Source organism: Anoplopoma fimbria, chromosome 19 (genome assembly GCF_027596085.1).
Source record: "Anoplopoma fimbria isolate UVic2021 breed Golden Eagle Sablefish chromosome 19, Afim_UVic_2022, whole genome shotgun sequence".
Lineage (NCBI taxonomy): Eukaryota > Metazoa > Chordata > Actinopteri > Perciformes > Anoplopomatidae > Anoplopoma > Anoplopoma fimbria.
In genome coordinates this window covers 9474302-9493633 of record NC_072467.1, presented here as the reverse complement: position 1 = coordinate 9493633, position 19332 = coordinate 9474302, and the positions used below count along the sequence as shown (strand labels likewise).

The 19332-nt window shown below is 40.8% G+C and overlaps 1 protein-coding gene across 1 annotated transcript in view; it reads right to left on the bottom strand.

The window, feature by feature from the left end:
* Positions 1 to 19332, bottom strand: part of tmtc2b (transmembrane O-mannosyltransferase targeting cadherins 2b) — an 89605-nt gene that overhangs the window by 10493 nt on the left and 59780 nt on the right. The window contains exons 4-10 of the mRNA XM_054619901.1: positions 18246 to 18360; positions 17658 to 17743; positions 15661 to 15845; positions 14518 to 14596; positions 11705 to 11826; positions 5942 to 6023; positions 4143 to 4257 (exon numbers count right to left, since the gene is read on the bottom strand). Coding sequence (XP_054475876.1) covers positions 4143 to 4257; positions 5942 to 6023; positions 11705 to 11826; positions 14518 to 14596; positions 15661 to 15845; positions 17658 to 17743; positions 18246 to 18360 — 784 coding nt within the window. The remainder of the gene's footprint in view (positions 1 to 4142; positions 4258 to 5941; positions 6024 to 11704; positions 11827 to 14517; positions 14597 to 15660; positions 15846 to 17657; positions 17744 to 18245; positions 18361 to 19332) is intronic.

Below are 19332 nucleotides of genomic sequence, written 5' to 3'. Positions count from 1 at the left end.
GTCCACAGCTGCATGCTTTTCACCGGTGGTAACAATTGTCTCATTGCAAAAAAATTAACTTTGACAAAGTCAAGGACAGAGTAAACGACGGCTGGCCGTGGAGCCCCTTTAAGTCGTAATGATCAAAGGAAGCGAGGCCGTTGGAACCACAGTTTCATTTAGGCTGTCGGGGTCTATTAAGGGATCATCATCCATATGGTCCCAGATAAAAGGCAAAGCTTTTATTTCAGGATTACCAGATCAGTGGCCAAAGTAAATATATAGTATTTGTTTGGTTTTAAAGAGAATGTCAAATGTGTTTTCTCTATTCTTAGACATGAAATGTTTTCTTCAGTAAGATACAACTTTTTTTCTTATTTAAAAAGTTCAACAACATTTACAGAGATGTTGTGAGTCAAGTGGTTAACCTAGAAACTGAATTACTACCAATTAAAGACACTTGATATTCTAATACTAGTGATGGGCCTGTATCTTTAAGAGAGCACAGTTATTATGATAAGTGAGAAATTAAAGCCACGATGTGAGAATCAGGGATTGTAGTGTTTTGGGCTAAATCCACCACTACGCTATCATGCTCACAATAGCAAGGCTTACATGCTGGGAATCACCAAAGTCATGAGATTCAGCCTCTGGAAACCATGAATGTCTTTACAAAATTCCATGGTAATCATTCAGATAATTGTTGAGATATATCCGTCTGTGAGAAAAGTGGTGGACCATCTAACAACACAATTTCTTTTGTGTTATATTGATTTTGAAGAAGTTATCCTGTATTGTATCATGTGGCATGCTTCAGAAATACAGACGGACATGCCACCGCTCTTTATTTCCCCTGCTCTGTTCCAAAAAAGCATTTTACATTCCAAAGCCGATCCAAATTCTGACTTGCGTTGCTGAATTTGTCCTTAGATTATAAATGTGGGTTTCATGTCCAACCACAACCATATGTTTGTTTGCCAGTATAATATTTAGAAAGCACAACCTTCTGAGAAAAAAGGAAAGAATCTAATTGTATAATATCATTATCACATTATCAAAGGAGAACTGGAGAGCTGCCACACCATGACCGAAGGGGCAGCAGGACCTCCTGGGGCTGTCTGACTGCGGGTTCTGAGAGGGCAGACAATGGAGGCCAAGTATGTAAACCACTGCCTGGCTTTAAAACCGAGGAAGAGTCAGTGTAAGGCTGCAAGAGCACAGGAATAAGGAGGAGGAATGGAAAAGAAGAAGGAATAAAAAAATAAATAAAAAAAAATCTGCAGAGAAAACAACCCTTGATCATATTTCAAATCAGCAGCTCAACATTGATCTTTTTACCCTGACATCATGTTATCTAGAGATGGTCTATTAACCCCAGACATGAACAAATGAGAGCACTGACAGAACTGCTTATAAGCGTGACATTGTTGGATACTAATGACTGAGTGAACAGATTTTCAACAAAACAGCCAGATATTCGTGCTTAAACCGCAGCCGTCCCATCTGTTCCAAATGCAGTGAGTTGCATTTTTGTTTGAGTGAGATTCTCTCAGTTAGAATGCTACACTGAACGCAGACATCCTCCCTAAGGGTAGTACTGTATATGTAGTGTAATGTAACTTGCTACCAATTTATTCATTTTATTATCATTATAAGGTTAGCAATTTATACACTTTTTGGAAATTTGGACGACTGAACATTCACAAACTGGCATATCTAACGTCATGATATGCTAGTAGCATACAGTTATCTTTTAGATATGGTCTATTATAATATTATATAAGACATGTGGTTTGAATAGGAATCAAGGAGTTGAACTATGAGCGCATAACCTGCTTGAGTGTGTCTTTTAGAGATTTGTTTTCCCCAGGCTGTCTGTGAAAATACAGATTTAACATTACTGTATGATGTCACAGTGTAATTTTTGGCTTTCACAGTCATTTGACACATTAAAGGGAAGTATCAACACATCCCCATTTGCTTCACCACTAATAGGCCTTCCCTGACCAACATTCAAACTATGAACTAAAAAAAAAAAACATTGTTCAAAGGAGGCAGAAGGAAATTATTAGTTTGGAATGGTCAAAAGACCAATGGCCCAGGAGAGCAATAAAAGACATTTGGACGTCTGAGAGCGTCTGCTCTCCTTTTAATCTCTTCCTTTCCCCCGTGTAGATTCACTTTTGTCCCCACCAACCCAGAGCCAATTCCATGTCTGCGTCCAAGACAAACACATAAAGAACATGAGCTGTGTAGGAGAGCGACCCCATGCCAAGCAGGAAGAGACAAGTTCAGCCGAGCATTGCTTGAAGCTCTCTTTAGCTGCCAGGGGTCTGGACCATGGAAGACACTCTCAATGCTGAAAGATGTTGCTGGTGAAGACTGGTGGGGGAAAAGTCATGCATAAAGCAGCCGAGTAAGAATCTTGGGGAAAGAGACACCAAACTCTGGTGATTCAAGACATGGGTTCATGGTCCTAAAGGAATAGTTAAGTAAGAGTTACATGTGAAGATCTATAAAGTAGCACTCTTGAATGTATCCTAAATATGAAGCTACAGCCAGCAGGTAGTTAGTTAGCTTAGCAGACTGAGGGCTCTGTCTAAAAGGTACAAAATCCACCCACCAGCACCTTTAATGCTCACTTATTAATATGATACATCTCATTTGTCTAATCTGAACCAAAATCAAGAAGTGTAATAATGACACATTTGGTTTACAGGCCGTGGCTGCCAGCATGCACTATCAATGAAATGAGTAGAAAAAATATGAAAATATCTGTTATTCCAACTTCAGAATGTTCATGCAATATTTAAATCATTCAATCATTTATGTTGCCTAAATTGGCTGTGTTTTGCCTGCAAAGAGGGAGTGAGAGTCGCCAATGGGCCGCTGCTCCGCAGGCAGCCGGACGGCAGAGAGAAACAGCGGGGGGGAAAACAGCATGTATGGATGGCATATTTTCACATCTTACTCTTTGAATTGAGGTTTTAGTTCAGAGTTGCTGATTGTTGGAACAGTTGAAAGACTCACAGACTAATAGTTTTGGTGAGTTTTATTTTGTGAAAGTACAATTTTAATGAAGTGTTTTACAATGAGTCAAAAAGGCAATTAAGCCTTTATTTGTTTGGTGTAAAGGAGAAACTTGAAGTCAGAAGGTTTTCTTATTTATTGGCATTTTGTGAGTTTATTTTGGTTTATTTATCAGAAATAACAAATCCAGCACTTGCAAGCAATGCATGCTGTTACATGAAGGCTAAGCGTGAACGGCATCACAGCAGGAGAAATCAGCTTACTCTGTCAATATAGCACGCACTGGGGATTTATTCTTAGAGTAGACTTTTTGTCATTTGGCATCAGCACTGATTGGACATCTACATACAAATTGGCAAATTTTCACAGCTGTTGGCTGTAGCTTCATGCGAGCGGTGTGAAATTCTCCACCTAACTGTTTGCAAGAAAGAGAATATGCATATGTCCCAAAATGTCACACTATTCCTTAAAAGACAACCATTTCTTTTCAACAGGCAGTTGCAATTAAAAAAGCCATGAGTTGCCTATGATGTGTTTAAGGAAGAAAATCTCTACACAGGGACATCATTTTGTAGGTTTGTTCAGTCAGTGGGGCAGCATACTGTAAATTGGCACATCGCTGTATTTACAAATGTCCACTCATGGCTTGTGTTCAGAAAAACAACAGCTTGTTGGCTTCTAAAGCTTTGCTTCTGAGGCTCATCAGCTGAACCTTGCACTAATTTGGAAGCTGACTTTCAAGCATGAGCCAGGGCCAGCAGAGAAAGAGTGAGACAGAGTGAGAGCGAGGGGTATAGAGAGAGAAAGAGCTAGCATATGAAGAAACATAGCTGCACAGCATGCTAAGACAAACCAGCAGCTTTCCGGCTGGCAGTGCAGCGAGAAAAAAAGAGGATTACAAAGTACTGCCAAGTAAATCACACTTGCTGAGCAGTAGTGTAAGCCCCTGGATAAAGCGTGCAGACAGTAGACCTCCCTCTCTCATACACAGCCTCCTTTCTACTCAACCATAGACAACTGCGGCCCAGGCATCTCATCTACAAAGAATGAAATACAGTACATGCAGTGTCTTTGTGCACGTGCTGGGGCTTTGGAAACCATCAAAAACAGAATAATTCCAATCAAACACTCACCTGAGCATGTGGGCTGCACTGAAGACCACATCAAACTCCTTGCTGTCGAGGCGTGCGGCTTTCTCTGCCATCTCCGCCGCTTCCAGGAGCCGCGAATCTTCCAACAAAAACTGACCTGGCAGGGCAGGAGAGAACGGCAGCACTGTTAAAACGCTGAGGGATCCCCACAGAGGCACAGAGGGATACACAGTCTGCAAGTGTTGCCTTTGGCCCGGGTAGAGGAACGGCCTGGTCTGCCCCTGAAATAATATGCTGAAACACTAAATATGAGTGCAACATACCATCGCTCTTTGGCCATCTCTCAGACTCATTTGTTCAGGTTGGCCGACCTTGAAAGATCTGTTTCTTTAAGATGAAAATGTTTTTTAGCTGAAAGTTTGTGTCTTATTATGGGTGCGGCTGCGTTTGGAGTTGACCTCTGCTGACCCGCAGAATGAGCTGTGATGGTGGAAGCCTGACAAGGCCGTGAACCGAGGGTGGACCCCTTGGTAAGGGCCAGGTTTAGAGAGGAATTAATACCCTGTTGACTTTGGTTAGCCCCACTACTGTACCAGGATGCTAAACCACTATGTGAACCTAAGAATATTTTCCTTAATAACTGTGGATGAAACTGAAGCCTTGAGTACAGGCCTAAGGGGAGAGATATGTATAAAGTGAGTCTTCAGAGTGTAAAATAGCTCCAGGTTACAAACACCTCTGTAGTTATGGAGGGTTTATGATATATCAAAGCAAATATATGAGTAATAAAGGAAAGGCAGACCCTGCATCACTACATTTTTTTACATTTTATAAAGCTGTGTATACAGACTTTGATACTGTAATCCTCATGTTATAGAGTGGATATTTAGGGAATATTGAAAAGTCTAGTTCTCAATACAGAACCAGTTCCAGTACAGGGGGAAACCTGAGCTTTTGGGTTTTTCTGGTCAGCAACTATCAAAAACACAACTCAAACTAGAGTTATGAATATCCAACAGTACAAAAGACCATTTAGTTTTTTCTTGAGTGCTAAACTGTTAACATATTAATCTGTAAACCACTAGCAGACCTGATCAGAATAAGGTACTGTGAAATGGATGGTTTGTGTCTGAGCCAATAATAAATCAGTTTTCATAATGGGGCTCTCGACCTTTAATCATTTATCAATTGCATGTCTATCTGTATTCGATTCTTTACCTCTGAAATTAGTTATTAACCTTTAAAGGTGACAACTTAGACATAATACAGTAGTTTGGTAAAATGTAAAATCCACCATTAACCTGGTATTGATCTCTTTAAATGTCACATGCAAGCTGGTGCAATGACAGCGAGCTGACACTTCAGTTCATCATAAAATGCTGTTTCAGACAGACAAGGTTTTTACTGGCCTTTAAATGAAGGAAGTAATTAACTTGTCATCTTATTAAAACTCAATATTGCTATGGCAGTAATTAAATCGAAGAGGTAACGCTGCAACTTCAAGTCATATGGAAATGATGTAAGACAAGAGAGAGGCTGAAATTGTCACGTTCCACATTTTCATCAAATCAAAAGAGAACAATCTGAGGAAATCATTTTCTCCCGTTCGGATCCTCTACTAACCACGTACAGACTGACACAGTGGCTGATTGGGGGAAAAGATGGCAGAGGGGTCAGCCAACACTGTAGTCTGTACGACCTGCCAAGCTGTGGAAGTTCCTGCCTTTGTGCTCAAGTTCATCATATATGTGTTAAATTGCAAATAAAATATTTGAGGATGTAAAATTAAAAGGCAGGATATGGCAAATTAAAGGAAAAAAAACCCCAACCTCAATACTTACCATAATGCATGTAGCAGTTGCCTTTTGTGGGATCGAGTTGGATGGCCTTCAGGAAGTACCTCTCCGCTTCTGTTTTCTGCCCCTGAGAGAGACGGATTAAACAGTGTCATTAATGTTTCAACTGCTCCTCAAAACTACTCATTATAAAAATACCACACTTAACTCAAAGGCAGAAATATCTTTTTGTATACCTAACATCCCTTTTCCAAGCCGCAGACTTCCTTTCACAATAAATCGTAATAAATTGACATGAAACGGACCACGAGTGTTTTTCTTTCAAGCTCGTGTGTCGTCCTGTCAAAGTACACAGTGTCATGCTTGGCACAGCAGACCAGGCGGAGCAAAGGCTCATTCATTACACACTTTTATCTGTGCAAATAACACTTCCATAGCATAACCACTGATTGCCCCTGTGTGTGGCCTGACTGCTATGAAACAAGAGAGAGGGCAGTGGATGGAAATAGAGCGAGAGGAGAGGAAAGAGACAGAAACGTTGAAGGCGATCATATATCCATGGGGATCTTTAGGTTCACACAAGCCCACAGAGGTGCATGGCACACACACACACACACACACACACACACACACACGCTCTAAGGTTTTTATCTGTGTGTTGCACCAGCTTTTAGATAGATAAAATATTATATACTGGGATTGTGAGCATAGCATGATGAGGAGAAGCGTCACTGAAGCCCTGTGGACCTCCAGAGCTCCCTCAGGTCCTTTAGACCGTGACACGTAACCAATCAGAGCTCAAACGGAAAAGAGCAGCTGGCCAATAGCGGTGCCAGCTGGGACTTTGACACATCCCTGCTCTCAGTTGGGCACCAGATGCCAACTGATCAACAATTAACAATGCACACTCATCTATAAAGGCTGATGTTTTAGCATCAACAAGGCAGCCATTAGTGTGTGGTTTACTACAAGATGATGCCTTTGCATGAATAAAACATAAAGTATTTAGTAAAATTGGAGTTGTGTCAAGTCAGTAATGCTGAAGGAGAATAAAAAAAAAAGATTGAATAAGTCAGGATTTTTTTTAAATTTGAGCTCAGTTTGAAATACAACAAATTGCTTGAGTTAAGTGAAATAGAAGAATGGGCTCAAATCCAATCAGTACAGTGTTGCAATAGTGACATCTACTTAGTCACGCGTATACCTTTTCAGTGAGCTGTAGATTCAATAAATACATAATGTTCTAATGTAAATATATGAGTGGGATTTCCCTTGATGCTGCTGAAAATCAAGCCTGTGCTAAGTATATGTTTAATAGAGTGGATGGTGTCCAAGTAAAGATCACAGCTCCAGTCTGAAAAGCATCCTCTCTGTGTATTTTTATACTCGTATTCACAGATGTAGGAATGTGCATGTTTGAGGGCCAGATGGTTTCATAATAACAGAGGCCTTCGTCTGTTTGTTAAACCTCAGAATTAAGCTTTCACACATTGAAATGAGATGAGCTGTTGTAAGTGGTTGGAGGAGTTCTACTATGACACTTCTAAGTATATTAAAGGATACCATGCCCAGAGGAAGATATATGGCAGTTAGGAGTTCAAAAAGACACAAGTTGCTCTATTCTTATTTCATAGCGGTTAAAATCCCTAAAGAGGCAATTAGATACAGTTATTGTTTTATTACATCACTGCTTTTTTAACACAGCCAACTGTATTGTATTCCATCTTCAAATTATTGGATTGTTACGCATTGTATGTCACCTGTATGTCTCTATGAATAATCATGAAACCCAACCAGCTCTATTTTCTTGTTATTGTTTTTCTCAGCAAAGTGAATCATACCAATGTTTCCAACCCAATGTGAGTTTATTACGTCAACCACTATCATCTAAGGTAGGAACAAATGTGTAGGACAGGGAAAGAAATAAAGTAGGAAGTACTCTTATTCTTTGTGCCACCCAACAGTTGCTGTGTTTTCTGCAGCAGTTTTCTGCTTGGATCAGGATCAGGTTTGGTTATTATCGAAAGTAATTTATCTGAAATGTCTCTCTTTCTCTCTCTGAATGTGCCAAACTTCCATGTCCATACAGTATGTGTCCTGTGGTGCAGCATGATATCCATAGGGAAAAAGGAAAACATGTATAGCCAATGAGTTGCACATTTCAATAGTCAGTTATAAAAACAATATATTGTAGCAAAAACAAGTTCAGGATCTTGGGTCTGGTCCTAAATTTGGTTGTACCAATCAGGTACTCTCCACATGTCTTCACATGACCCTCCCTCTTCTTTGAATTTAAAGTTTCTTGAGGCCTCTAGCTTGGGTAGGGGGATGGAAAACTCAAAAATAATATGGGAAGTCAATAACAAAATGCCAGCCACCCTTCAAACCACACTTTCCATTAAATATATCCACTTCTCATTCTAGTCAGCTCGTTGTGTGGATACAATATCCTCCCTTCTGTCATACACATGCTGAGAATATTGGTACACGCCTCACACCCAGACCTCTGCAGATGCAGCCGTGGCTCTGTGGACGCCGAGGTTATTATGAATAACGCCTGCATCGTATTAGCTGAGGAAATGACAAGAAGATGACTGAAACCAATATTGCAAGCATCAAGGCGGCCGTGTCTGTCTTTGACCTGTGGTTTGTGCAGAGAGCCCGAATCACATCCGGATCTCCGGGGTGTCAGCGGAGGTGTGGAGGGGTAAGCACAGCGGGGGGACGATACTGATCTGCGTTATTAATTCTCCCTTCCTCCCCTATTTCGTCCTCCCCTCATTCACAAATCACATCTACTTGTTAGTCTCAGCTCCACCGTCCTCTTCTCACCCTTTTCTGACCCTGCTGCCAAGCCCCATCTCCCAGCCCCCCCCCCACCAGGGATCTTAAAACCCCTGACAGTATCTAAAGTGTCTTCATCACTCACAGTGGTGCCACAGGGAGTGCGGAGGTAGGGGATGAAAGGAGAGGGGGCTGTTGGGCAGGTCAACTTCCTGCGCTGGTTTTGATCACACTAAAATGCTGTTGTCGTCAGGCACAGAGGCCATAGCTACAACAGGAAGAGAATATATGAAATGGAACACCAACTTTGAATTCATTTATAATTTCCAACGCATTTCAATAAAAAGAACCTCCTTTCTTTCATATTTTTCTCATGGATAAAGAGGCTCTAAGCTTTTCCAAACAACTAAGTTCCCTTGGCATTATTTGCACTCACAGAATCACTGGAGCTCAAAGCCCCTGTACCTTTCATCATGGTCAGAGATCTACAGAGATTCATCCCTGCAGGTTTGCGCTCTACTTTGCTCCAAAATCAATAACACTTTCTTAAATAAAATGAGTTTCTCTTAACGGCTCACTGCATCCTTCCCTGAGTCAACTTCAGTCTAACCACTCTCCTCGGAAGAGTTGTGTTGTTCCCATGACTGTCCTCACTGAGAGCATTTGGTTTCAGATTGTTTTTGATAACCAATGGCTTTTGTATAGAGAGAGGAATTCATGTCAGCTTAACAAGCGACTTTTATCTGTGGTGTCAGCTGAACTCTTCCTTCAGCTGACCATTAGTCTGTTGAAGGATGGGAAAATCAATCAAGTATGGTGCTGGAGCTCAATTTAATTTAGACCCACAATGATCTACAACAGCAAGACTTCTTCACAGAGGATACACTATGTAATGAAATTATTGAGCCACAAATGTATGACGCATATAAGTAAGAATCAACACAATTATCAAATTACATGATAAGTTTGACATTTCTCTTTGGCCCACGGGGATCTGAACCTCAAAACCCCGAACAGTTTTACAGAGAGTTAGATGAAAAGATTTATACCACTCGCCTGTCTGTGCAGTATATATGAAGCTACTAACAGTAACATTAGCTTATCTTAGCGTAAAGACTGTAAGGCTACCATCTCCAAAGATAACAAATCTGCATACCAGCATGTTTACACATTTGTGTGGATTTAAGAACCAAGGTTTAACATGGTAAGTACTAAGTTTTTTGCTCGACAGAGCTAGGCTAGCTGTTTTTTCTTCTTTCCAGTCTTAATGCTAAGCTAGGCTAATGTTGCTGGTGGTAGTTTCATATTTACTGTACAGACATGAGAGCGGTATCAGTCTTTTCATCTAACTCTCTGCAATAAAGCAAAATGTCACTCACCATTTTCCCAGTCATTATGCTAAGCTGACTGTGTCCGGGCTCCAGCTTCATATTTACCAGACTTGGGAGTTGTATCAATCTTCTCATCAAGCTGTGCATCTTTCTCAAGCAAGACAGCAAAGCAAAATGCATTTCCCAAAATGTCATTTTCAAGCACATATTTTACGTGTTATGTGTCAGAAGTCACTGAGCCTCGCCAGAAAGTAGTCTTGCAAATATCCCCTTGTAAAACCCTAAAGTGTCCCTTTTACTCATCGCTTTTTCTACACATTAAATAAATGAGATACAACGTGTTAGTTTTTGAGCTTTGGAGGTGCTGTTGGGTGGAGTTTGTTATAGACAGAGCCCATCTTTATGCCAACCATCTCCTCTGTAGCATCAGATTTGCTGTGCAGATATGAGAGTGTTATTAATCTTCTCATCTAGCTCTCTACAGGTAAGAAACCAAGCATATTTCCCCAAAAGTCTTACTATCCCTTTCTAAGGGAGCCAGTTTAGGTAACTGATGTGCGAGCAAAATTCTTCCACAAACATCAATTGTGAAACACAAAACTCATAATTTTGGAAAGACTATAAATGAAAAGAAGTAGAAAAAGATTCTGTTTCCACAAGGGAAATGAAAAGGGACGGGGCCAGGAAGACTCTAGCCTGTCTGTGGAGATCCAGATCCCGCCGCAGGCTGTTGAACACATTGACGTTGTTTCATTAGGGCCCAGACCGTGTGAGAGAGGAGTAAGAGCTGAAGAGAGGGCCTCCACCCTTCTTTTGACCTTCTGTGCAACTCTTCTTCTAATTAGTTTATTTCTCTTCTGAGAGTCTCTTTCAGCTCTTACTGCTCCTCTTGGTCACCTATCTTGCTGCGATCTTTAACGGATGACTGTATGACCCGATCACATGACCACCTCCTCGTAAACCCGGCGACACTGGAATCTGCTTTGCCCCTGAGACCTTACCTCATAGACGGCATTTTCTTTGGTTATTGAAACACATGTCAGCTGTGCAACCCTGACAGGATATTATCTCTGTCCTGGAAAATGCTGGGCAGATGCTGATTTATTTCTTTGGATATTTATTTATATATTTCAGTTCTTTATTTTGCATAGCAACGTTGCCAAATCGCTGTATCTGTTTTGCTGTTGGTTCAAAGTTGTGAAGGCAGCTCTTTGAGCTACTTTTTAAGACCTAATTACAAATTACAAGGAGTAAAAACCGCTTGCTAGGACAAGGTTTTTAATCAGGAAGTTCTTTTCCCATCACAGACAGGAGCATCTTGAGAAACACAACGTGACAACCTTCTCTCACCATCTTCCAATCTTTTCCCTCTCTCTCATCCACACACTATTGATTAACTGTGGAGATGTGAGGAGGACATTATAAACTACCAGTAAAGAGCTGGAGGGGACTGATGAAAAAGTCAGGGGTGATTAAAGTGAGTGTAATAAAAAGGAGAGTGAGCCAGGTAGAGAATGAGAACTGGTTCAGATAAACAGAAAGTTAGACAATGTCACCGCTTTGATACTGTCAGCGGGCAGAAATATCTATGGATTCAACTTGAAAGAGAAAAATAACATGTTATTTCTTCTTTCAAAGGTAGACAGTGTCACGCCTTAAAGGTAGAACAAGGGGATGAAATTCAAAGTCTCACCGTCATAGCCAGGAGTTTGCCATAGGTGAGATGTGCAGGAATGTGGTCCGGCTTGGCTCGGAGGGACTCTCTGTACCAGTGTTCGGCCTCGGTCAGCTTGTTCAGTCTGATGTAGGCCTCTCCTGTTTGAGCAAAGTGAGTGTCGAGTCAGGGGTCAGGCTGTCAAAAGGTTTAGACATCACACATCCTCCTAGTGACCAAAGTTCAACACAGAGGGGCACAGTATGTTGCCTCACACCCCATGTTTTATTTTGTTCTTATTTTTATGAAATGATATGTTTACTTGTATGATGTCTGGCACTAAACAAAGAGAATGCAGATGCCACAATGCAAAAATAGTTTACTACTTTCTGTCTTTCACAAGAGCAAATCTTTGATACCCAGTCAGTAATAAGTATCTCAGTCACCGTCAATGTTTTCATTTCTTAAAAACTGAAATGAGCAAAGTTCAGTGTTTGGCTTAAAGACTTAAGGAGAATACGCCGGGTCCATAACACACTCCCTCACTCTCCCTGATCCGTCAGACGTCATGTGATACCTCCCCCACCGACACATCCGACCCTCTGCCTGCTAACACCTGACAAAACAATACCCTCTCTTTCATAGCCATCCAATAACATGTAATGTATTATTGCAGGAATTTGACAACAGCAGCTGGTAATTGAACACAACACAGTTAAAATCAACATCATAACATATTAAGGGTAAGAAACTGAATGTATCCCAGTTGTTAAAATCTCACTAGAACTTGAGCGGACAAGTTGTTTGGACTAGAGTGGACTGACACTTTAAATCTGAGAGGATTAGGTCTAATCTCTTCCCTGATAGGAAACTGAGATAAGCAACAGGTGACCCACGAATAATCACAACTCGGGGACCTTTTAATGATTTAAAAACACACTTTCTCCTTTTTTCCTTTTCCTGCGAATGAGCAATAACGCTGTGTAATAAAAGCATTTACCCCCCAGAGATGTAAAGCAATACATGAGAATATATTTTCAAGTTGATATCCATCAGTACAGCCTTATGTTTCAGATTTAAGCGTAGGAAATCCATAAAATTGTAGCTACATTATCACAAATGTCAACAGCTAACATCAAATAGAGGAAAATAATGGATGAGGGGATCTCCTCTCTTCAGTTTAATAAATCATCAATTTGTTTGACGGACAGGATTATCTGGATTTCAGAGATTTAGGCACTGAGCTATTCTCAAAAAATTGTATGATCATGCCTGTTTTGACACGACCGCTTCATTAGTTCATGTGTTTAAACGCGGCCAAATAACTTGTCTCACGCTCATGGCAGCAGACGTCTGTATGAGATTAGCACAAACGTCAACGTGCAATTAGAAGTGACATTGAATCCAAGGAGCTGAAAAGCAGCTCCTCGGGGTGGAACATTCCTCGGCCCACCAGAGAGTGTTGGAGCGAGACCAGCAGGGTGCAGATTACCACCCAGGTCTGCCTCTGATGAAAGCTTCTGCTGCTTGGCGTCTCACAAACAGCATGAGAGCGGAAAAACTGCAGATATGTATGAGCAGGTGTGCCAAATGTGCAAATCAGTTCAGCGAGGAAACAATGCTAAACTGCAGAAATCACAGATCTCTGGCTCAGTGCCTCCATTACAGACGCAGCGCTGCTCCTTAACGCTGCTCCTTAACGCTGCTCCTTAACGCTGCTCCTTAACGCTGACTGGAGCTCTCATCAACATTTTGACATAATCTCGGCAGCTCTGTCAAATTGCATTTTACCAACATATAAGCGAACCCGTGGCACTACCAAGTCTGGATTACAGACATCCCAGGTTTCGAGAGAGTGTGTGTGTGTGTGTGTGTGTAGGTCTGTGTGTGTTTAAGTAGCTGCATGTGTGTGAGTGAGAGAGAAAAAAAAGGAGGGAGAAAAAAAGTAAGTAAGGAGAAAGCAGATATAATGAGCCTGAAAGCAGCTGTAATATAACAAGCTGGCTTGTTCTTGTAGTGAAAAGCAAATTAACTTTGTTTAACATGATATTATAAAGCTGACTACTGTCTCAAAAACGCTGTTTAACATCATTCATTTGAGTTAGATCTCCAGAAGAATGATTTCATTTATATAAATGGTTGTTTGCGTGATGTCAGATTTTTTTTTTGACAATCTACTTTATTCTAGCACACCAAGCTGCAGAGAGCTAGAGTGAGCTTAACCTAGTTTTCATCTTCATATCTAATAAGCAAGTGCTTAAAGTAAGCCCTAGGTTTCAGATGTACAACTGGGAATGTGAACCTGAGGTTAACATCTTCTAAATTCTCACAGCACATGCTGGAGGTAAAGGTGTTTGACTTCATGAGAATTTTGAATCATTAATTGTCAAAGAAATCTAGAATCACAAACAACAACCCTCGTATTAGTTTTGTGTTAACTTATCCATCTGATTTTAACTTGCGTTGTTGGGGCACATTCCCCAAAGTCTTGGATATCCCTGCTCTGCAGTGGGTGTTAATGAGCCTTAGGCTACCTGACATAAAAAGTTGCAAGTGTAAAACAGCTAATGGGGCTGTAAGCAGTGGTCTTCCTTGCAATTAGTAATCCATTAATGAAAGTTTGGTTTAGTTAAAACGCTATTTATTAACGTTATTTGTTTAAGGGACCCACAAAGTCACACAAATGAAAGAGGCACAACAAAGTCAAACAAAAATGAATGAGGTATAACAGCCAATTGTTCCATAATACTCCAAAATAACATTTTACTCTCAGGTCCACTGACTGTTATATTTGGTGGACCTAAAAACAACAGCTCCTACGCTTGTGGTCGTGAAACAAAAGCAGCTCTTACCCATCATGTTGTAGAGGCTCTGTGGTGCAAATTGTCTTGGCATTTTCTGTATTGCTTCTTTAAACACTGTGAGGGCCTCCTGTGAATGAAACAAATATAAGAGAAGGTGGGGGATGTTTGCATTAGAACGGAGGGACCCAGCCAGAGAAACTGGCTCTGTGGTAACTAGTCATCCCTCCCCTGCAGCCGGGGGCCCCAACACTGTGAATACACAGCGTGGAATTGGGGGTCGCCGGGAGGCTGGTTCATACAGAGTCGAGCAGAAAGGGTCTATCCTCAAAGTCACGGCTGTTAAGGCGACTAGAGTGGTGTCACACATTGACTCTGGGATGCATAGAGTGTAGGTCCAGCGATTCACCTCAGACTCCCTCCGAATTTAAATGGTAGAAGGAGCTGGAACTACTTTATTGCTCAAGCAAATGTTGCGGTTGGAGGTCAGAGGAAGTGGGACTGCTCTCTTTCTCCAGCATGCCAGCAATTTATAAAATCCCTTATTGAATCTGCAGTTCTGCTGTTTTAATGCTGATTGAATCAGCAGCATAAGTGCTTATGTACAATATAAATGTGCATCATTGGAAAACCGGTTTAAAGAGCATTTTAGGTCTTTAGAGGCATGAAAGAGAGCACATTTGTTAGAAACAGCCTGAGGATTATCTGCAGAAAACATGACACAAGCAACTCTGGAATATCTCCATTTAAAACTGAGCAATTTCTCAGTGTCCCTAAAGCTCCTTGGGCAAAAGCCTGCATCTTATCTCAATTCACTATGGTTTTACATTTCCCAGCATGTAAAGGTTTGTTAGACAAAATATGTTTGTACATGTAAACTACAGTACATTTTGTTTTATAATTTAGTGAGCTATGGGTCCTTCACTGACAAATAACATATTGACTGACTCACCCTATCTGAACTTTCTAAAAATAAATATATAAGTTAAGGAAATTAGTGTAACTCAGCACATAGCTAGGTCTGACATGTGTATATATCTCTGTTGTAAACTGTTACTTAAAATGATCACAGTACCATCAACAGTACTACGCCTGCCAAGAAAGTGTCCAGCACGCTGAAATATTTTGAAATATACACCTCATGTATCATATAGCTAAATGTAAAATAGATTTTTCTGCAATTTGGGTCCTTACCTCCTGGTGTCCCTGTTCGTGGAGCAGCTTGCCCAGGTTGTACAAGCAGCTGGTGACGGAGCTCTTGTGGGCGTGGGGGTCCTTCAGGTTTTCATCGGGGATATCGGCGCAGGTCAGGAAGGTGCGTTTGGACTCATCTAGGCGACCCTGATTCATCAGGATGATGCCTGTGTTCAAGTAAGCCGCTGAAACAAAACATGGACAACACTTAAGTATGGCTTGTGGCTATTGTAACCTGACTTCATGCCTACAACTTTTACTACTGCAGCTTCCTCCACAACCCCAACCTCCTCCATGTGTGGTGCATTGTTGCATTGTTGATTTAACTAGATAAGATTTATATGTTTATTAAATGGGGTTTAATTAATTAAGTAGAAAACTTGCTGCTTGGATTTATTGAGAGCTTCCTCAAAGAGAAGAACCTTTTCCACGAATCTACAACTAAAAATTACTGCTTAAAATGCTGAAAGAAAGTAGATACATTAAAATGTAAATCACAAAGTAACACCTTGAATTTTTTTCCCCAAATGGTAATTTCCTTTTCATAAGTGTCTCTCATAATAACTATGGAGATCAATGGTGCTGAAAAGATGAATAATGTTATAATATTACATATTTGAGGTTGAACCACAAACCACCGTTGACCTTATTAAGGGTTTTTGTACATTTGGCCTTTGCATGCATGGTGTGGGATACTTTGGATGCTTGTTAAACTTTTTCCTTGAACAGTCAGAGACAACATCTAATAATCAATACCCAGCTGTAGAGTAATTAATCTCTGTGGACCTGCCTCTCTAAACAACTCCCTGTCAAGTCTGGTTGTTGGAATAAATTAACTTGATACAGCAGATCAATTTGGAGGGCTCTTCTATTGGGTGTTGACGTGTAATCAATCTGAAGGAGGTTGGTTGGGAAACAAACAGCCTTTTTTCCTCCAATCAAACAAGTGGTCTTCATCCTCTTCTGTCTTTGGAATGTGTCTTCTTAAAAGCTCACATTGTTTCCCACACATTCTTACACCTTACAGTCTTTTCTTTACTACATGGTGTGCATGAGATGGTTAAAATATATGTTTATTTTCCTTTGTATGGATTTGCAATAAAGCAGAAAAGATAAGAAAAACCACAGATAGACAAAAGCAAGTAGTTATTTCCAATTTTATCTTAAAAAACGATTTTCAGTATGCAACAATGTGACACATATCAATAGCACTTTTTCACAAAACAGCCTCGCTCTGAATATAAAATAAACAAAGCTACAGTTTTCACTAGTTAGCTCCCAATTAGTCAGTGAGTAATGGTTCAACATTGAGAGACGCTTTTAAACCGTCACATTATAATCCTGCCTTCAACATGTCTGCTGCTTGAGGTAATTAATTAAGTTTGTTATCGGCTATAACAGATTGGATAATTGCACGCTGAATGGAAATTTTCTAGTCTAACCGCGATCTTGATTAGGTGGATAATTAATCCAGGGAAGAAGGAAGGAGACGTTTAAGATTCTCTGTTTATCTGGCAGTGACTGATGCCTAGAACAATGGGGAGCTAATTTATTGCACGATCAGGTAAGATTGTGAGCGCTTTGTTCTAATCAACCTGCTGAAGGTGACAGTGTATGAAAAATGTAATTCAAGCAAAAGCAGGGGAATATTTTGGTGAATTGTCACGGGATGGAGAGGAAGAGTGATGGAGCAAAGAGGCGGGAGACACGCTCAAAACTGTGAGAAAATAGTAGATGCAGTGATTGTGGGAGGGATAAAGTGAAAAGAGAAAGTAACGGCTTGAATTCATATTAAGTGACATCATGCAGTTGCTTGAACTGTTGACATGGCTGCTGTGTTGAATGTTGAATTCGGTTGAATACCTACTGCCCTTTGCCCCCTATTCCTCTCCCTACACATAGCCACGGCCGTTGTTCACCGTTGCCTGGACACAGCGCAGCCACAACCACAAGAGCTGGAGATTGTCAATAAAAAAAAAAAGAAGAGCTGTACTTACAAGCCAGGGTTGGCCGGCTCCCAATGGCCAGCTTATAGTAGTGGAGTGCCTCTGAGAACTTGTTGCTCTCCTGTAGCAGCAAACCGCTGAAACAGACAATAGGAGAGACAGTACAGACAGTTTAGAGCTTTAAAGATAGGAGATGTTTTTAAGTTAAAAAGCCTTTGTAAGGATGAGACAAGAACAAAAGAAGCTGATACAAGCGAAGAGGAAGATTTAGATCTCAACAAAACCACAGACATTTGAGCACACATTTGAGTGTTGACTGTGGATGTTTTGTGTTTCCCCCCTCAGGCTAAGACAGCGTCATTAATAACCCTGTCAGACAGACAGGCCTCTGGGGAATACAAGACAAGAAGGCACCTCCTCTGGGAGAACAGCTCTGATCAATGGACACACGCATGTAAAATGAGAACTTGTCCATTTGTTCGCACACACTCCTTAGTCATTGAAACAGCCAGGAGTGGAGATACAAAGAAAGTCAAGTACAAAAGGACACCATGACATCAACAGCGACAAACTAACATGAGCGTTAAGGCTAAGAAAATAGAAATTACAACACAGCAGTATGATAAAACACAAACTCACAGGTTATACAGCATGTCAGCCATGTTGCTCCGGTAATAGAGGGCACTTCTGTACGCCTGTTCAGCCTCCTCCATCTCGCCCTGGCTCTTCAGGACATTTCCAAGGTTGCCCCATGCTGACAGGTTACAATAGAGGAGGTAAATCAGACAGAGTGAAAAAAGAACATTTGTGGCAACCTTCGGGTATAACATTTACAGAATCTTTGAAAGCTTTTCGATTAAAGCAGCAAGAGAGGACCTTTCTGTAGCAGGTAATCTGTTTTTTTAACCTTTAAAGTGAAAGACATTATGGGCAAAGACAGACAGGGGGGATTTGTGCCAAAAGCACCAGCCTATCCTATGACAGGGTGTGAAAAGAAGACCACAACAGAAGAGCAACTGACAGGTAAATTAAAGTTACTAAGAGCTATTATACATTTTGTGCATTGACCACGGATTGTGAGAATAAATGTATAGGAGAGCAAAAAAGAATAATCAATGGATGTATAATAGTAGCTAATGCCAATTTAGCTACTTTTTTTATTTTATTTAAACATAATATCATCTTTGATCTGTTTTTAGGGTTAGTTTATAGTCTGCACTAACTCAACTTGAGTAACTATGATTCAGCAGAATGAATGTCTAAGTTCAAGTATGACTGAATAACAAGATAAGATCCTGGCTCCTGCTGCTTTTGTTGATATGCGGTTAAAGTGCTAAAATATGCAGCGTGCCCTTAAGCAATGCATTTACAGTATTTAGTTGTTGAAAATCATAACATCTATGTTATCCCAGGAGAATAATCAGTACAAACAGAGAAAAGCAGAAAAACAACCCATGCCTCCTTCATTCCACTGTGCTCAGTTATGCACAGATGAAAATACGAAGAGTCTTTTACGAGAAAGCTCTGTGCACTGTTGAAATTTCACAGTTCAAACAATCCAATGAGTGTGTCCGTGTTTGAGGTTGGGCGCTGTTCAACTCTCATATTAGCAATACTGGATGTGAGGTGGGGACATTGCTGCTGCTCTGTTCGGCCTGATGGCCTGCCAAAACAAACAGCTGTCACGCCTCAGCTCTGCTCAGAATCTGAAAGGGAAATTAGCTAA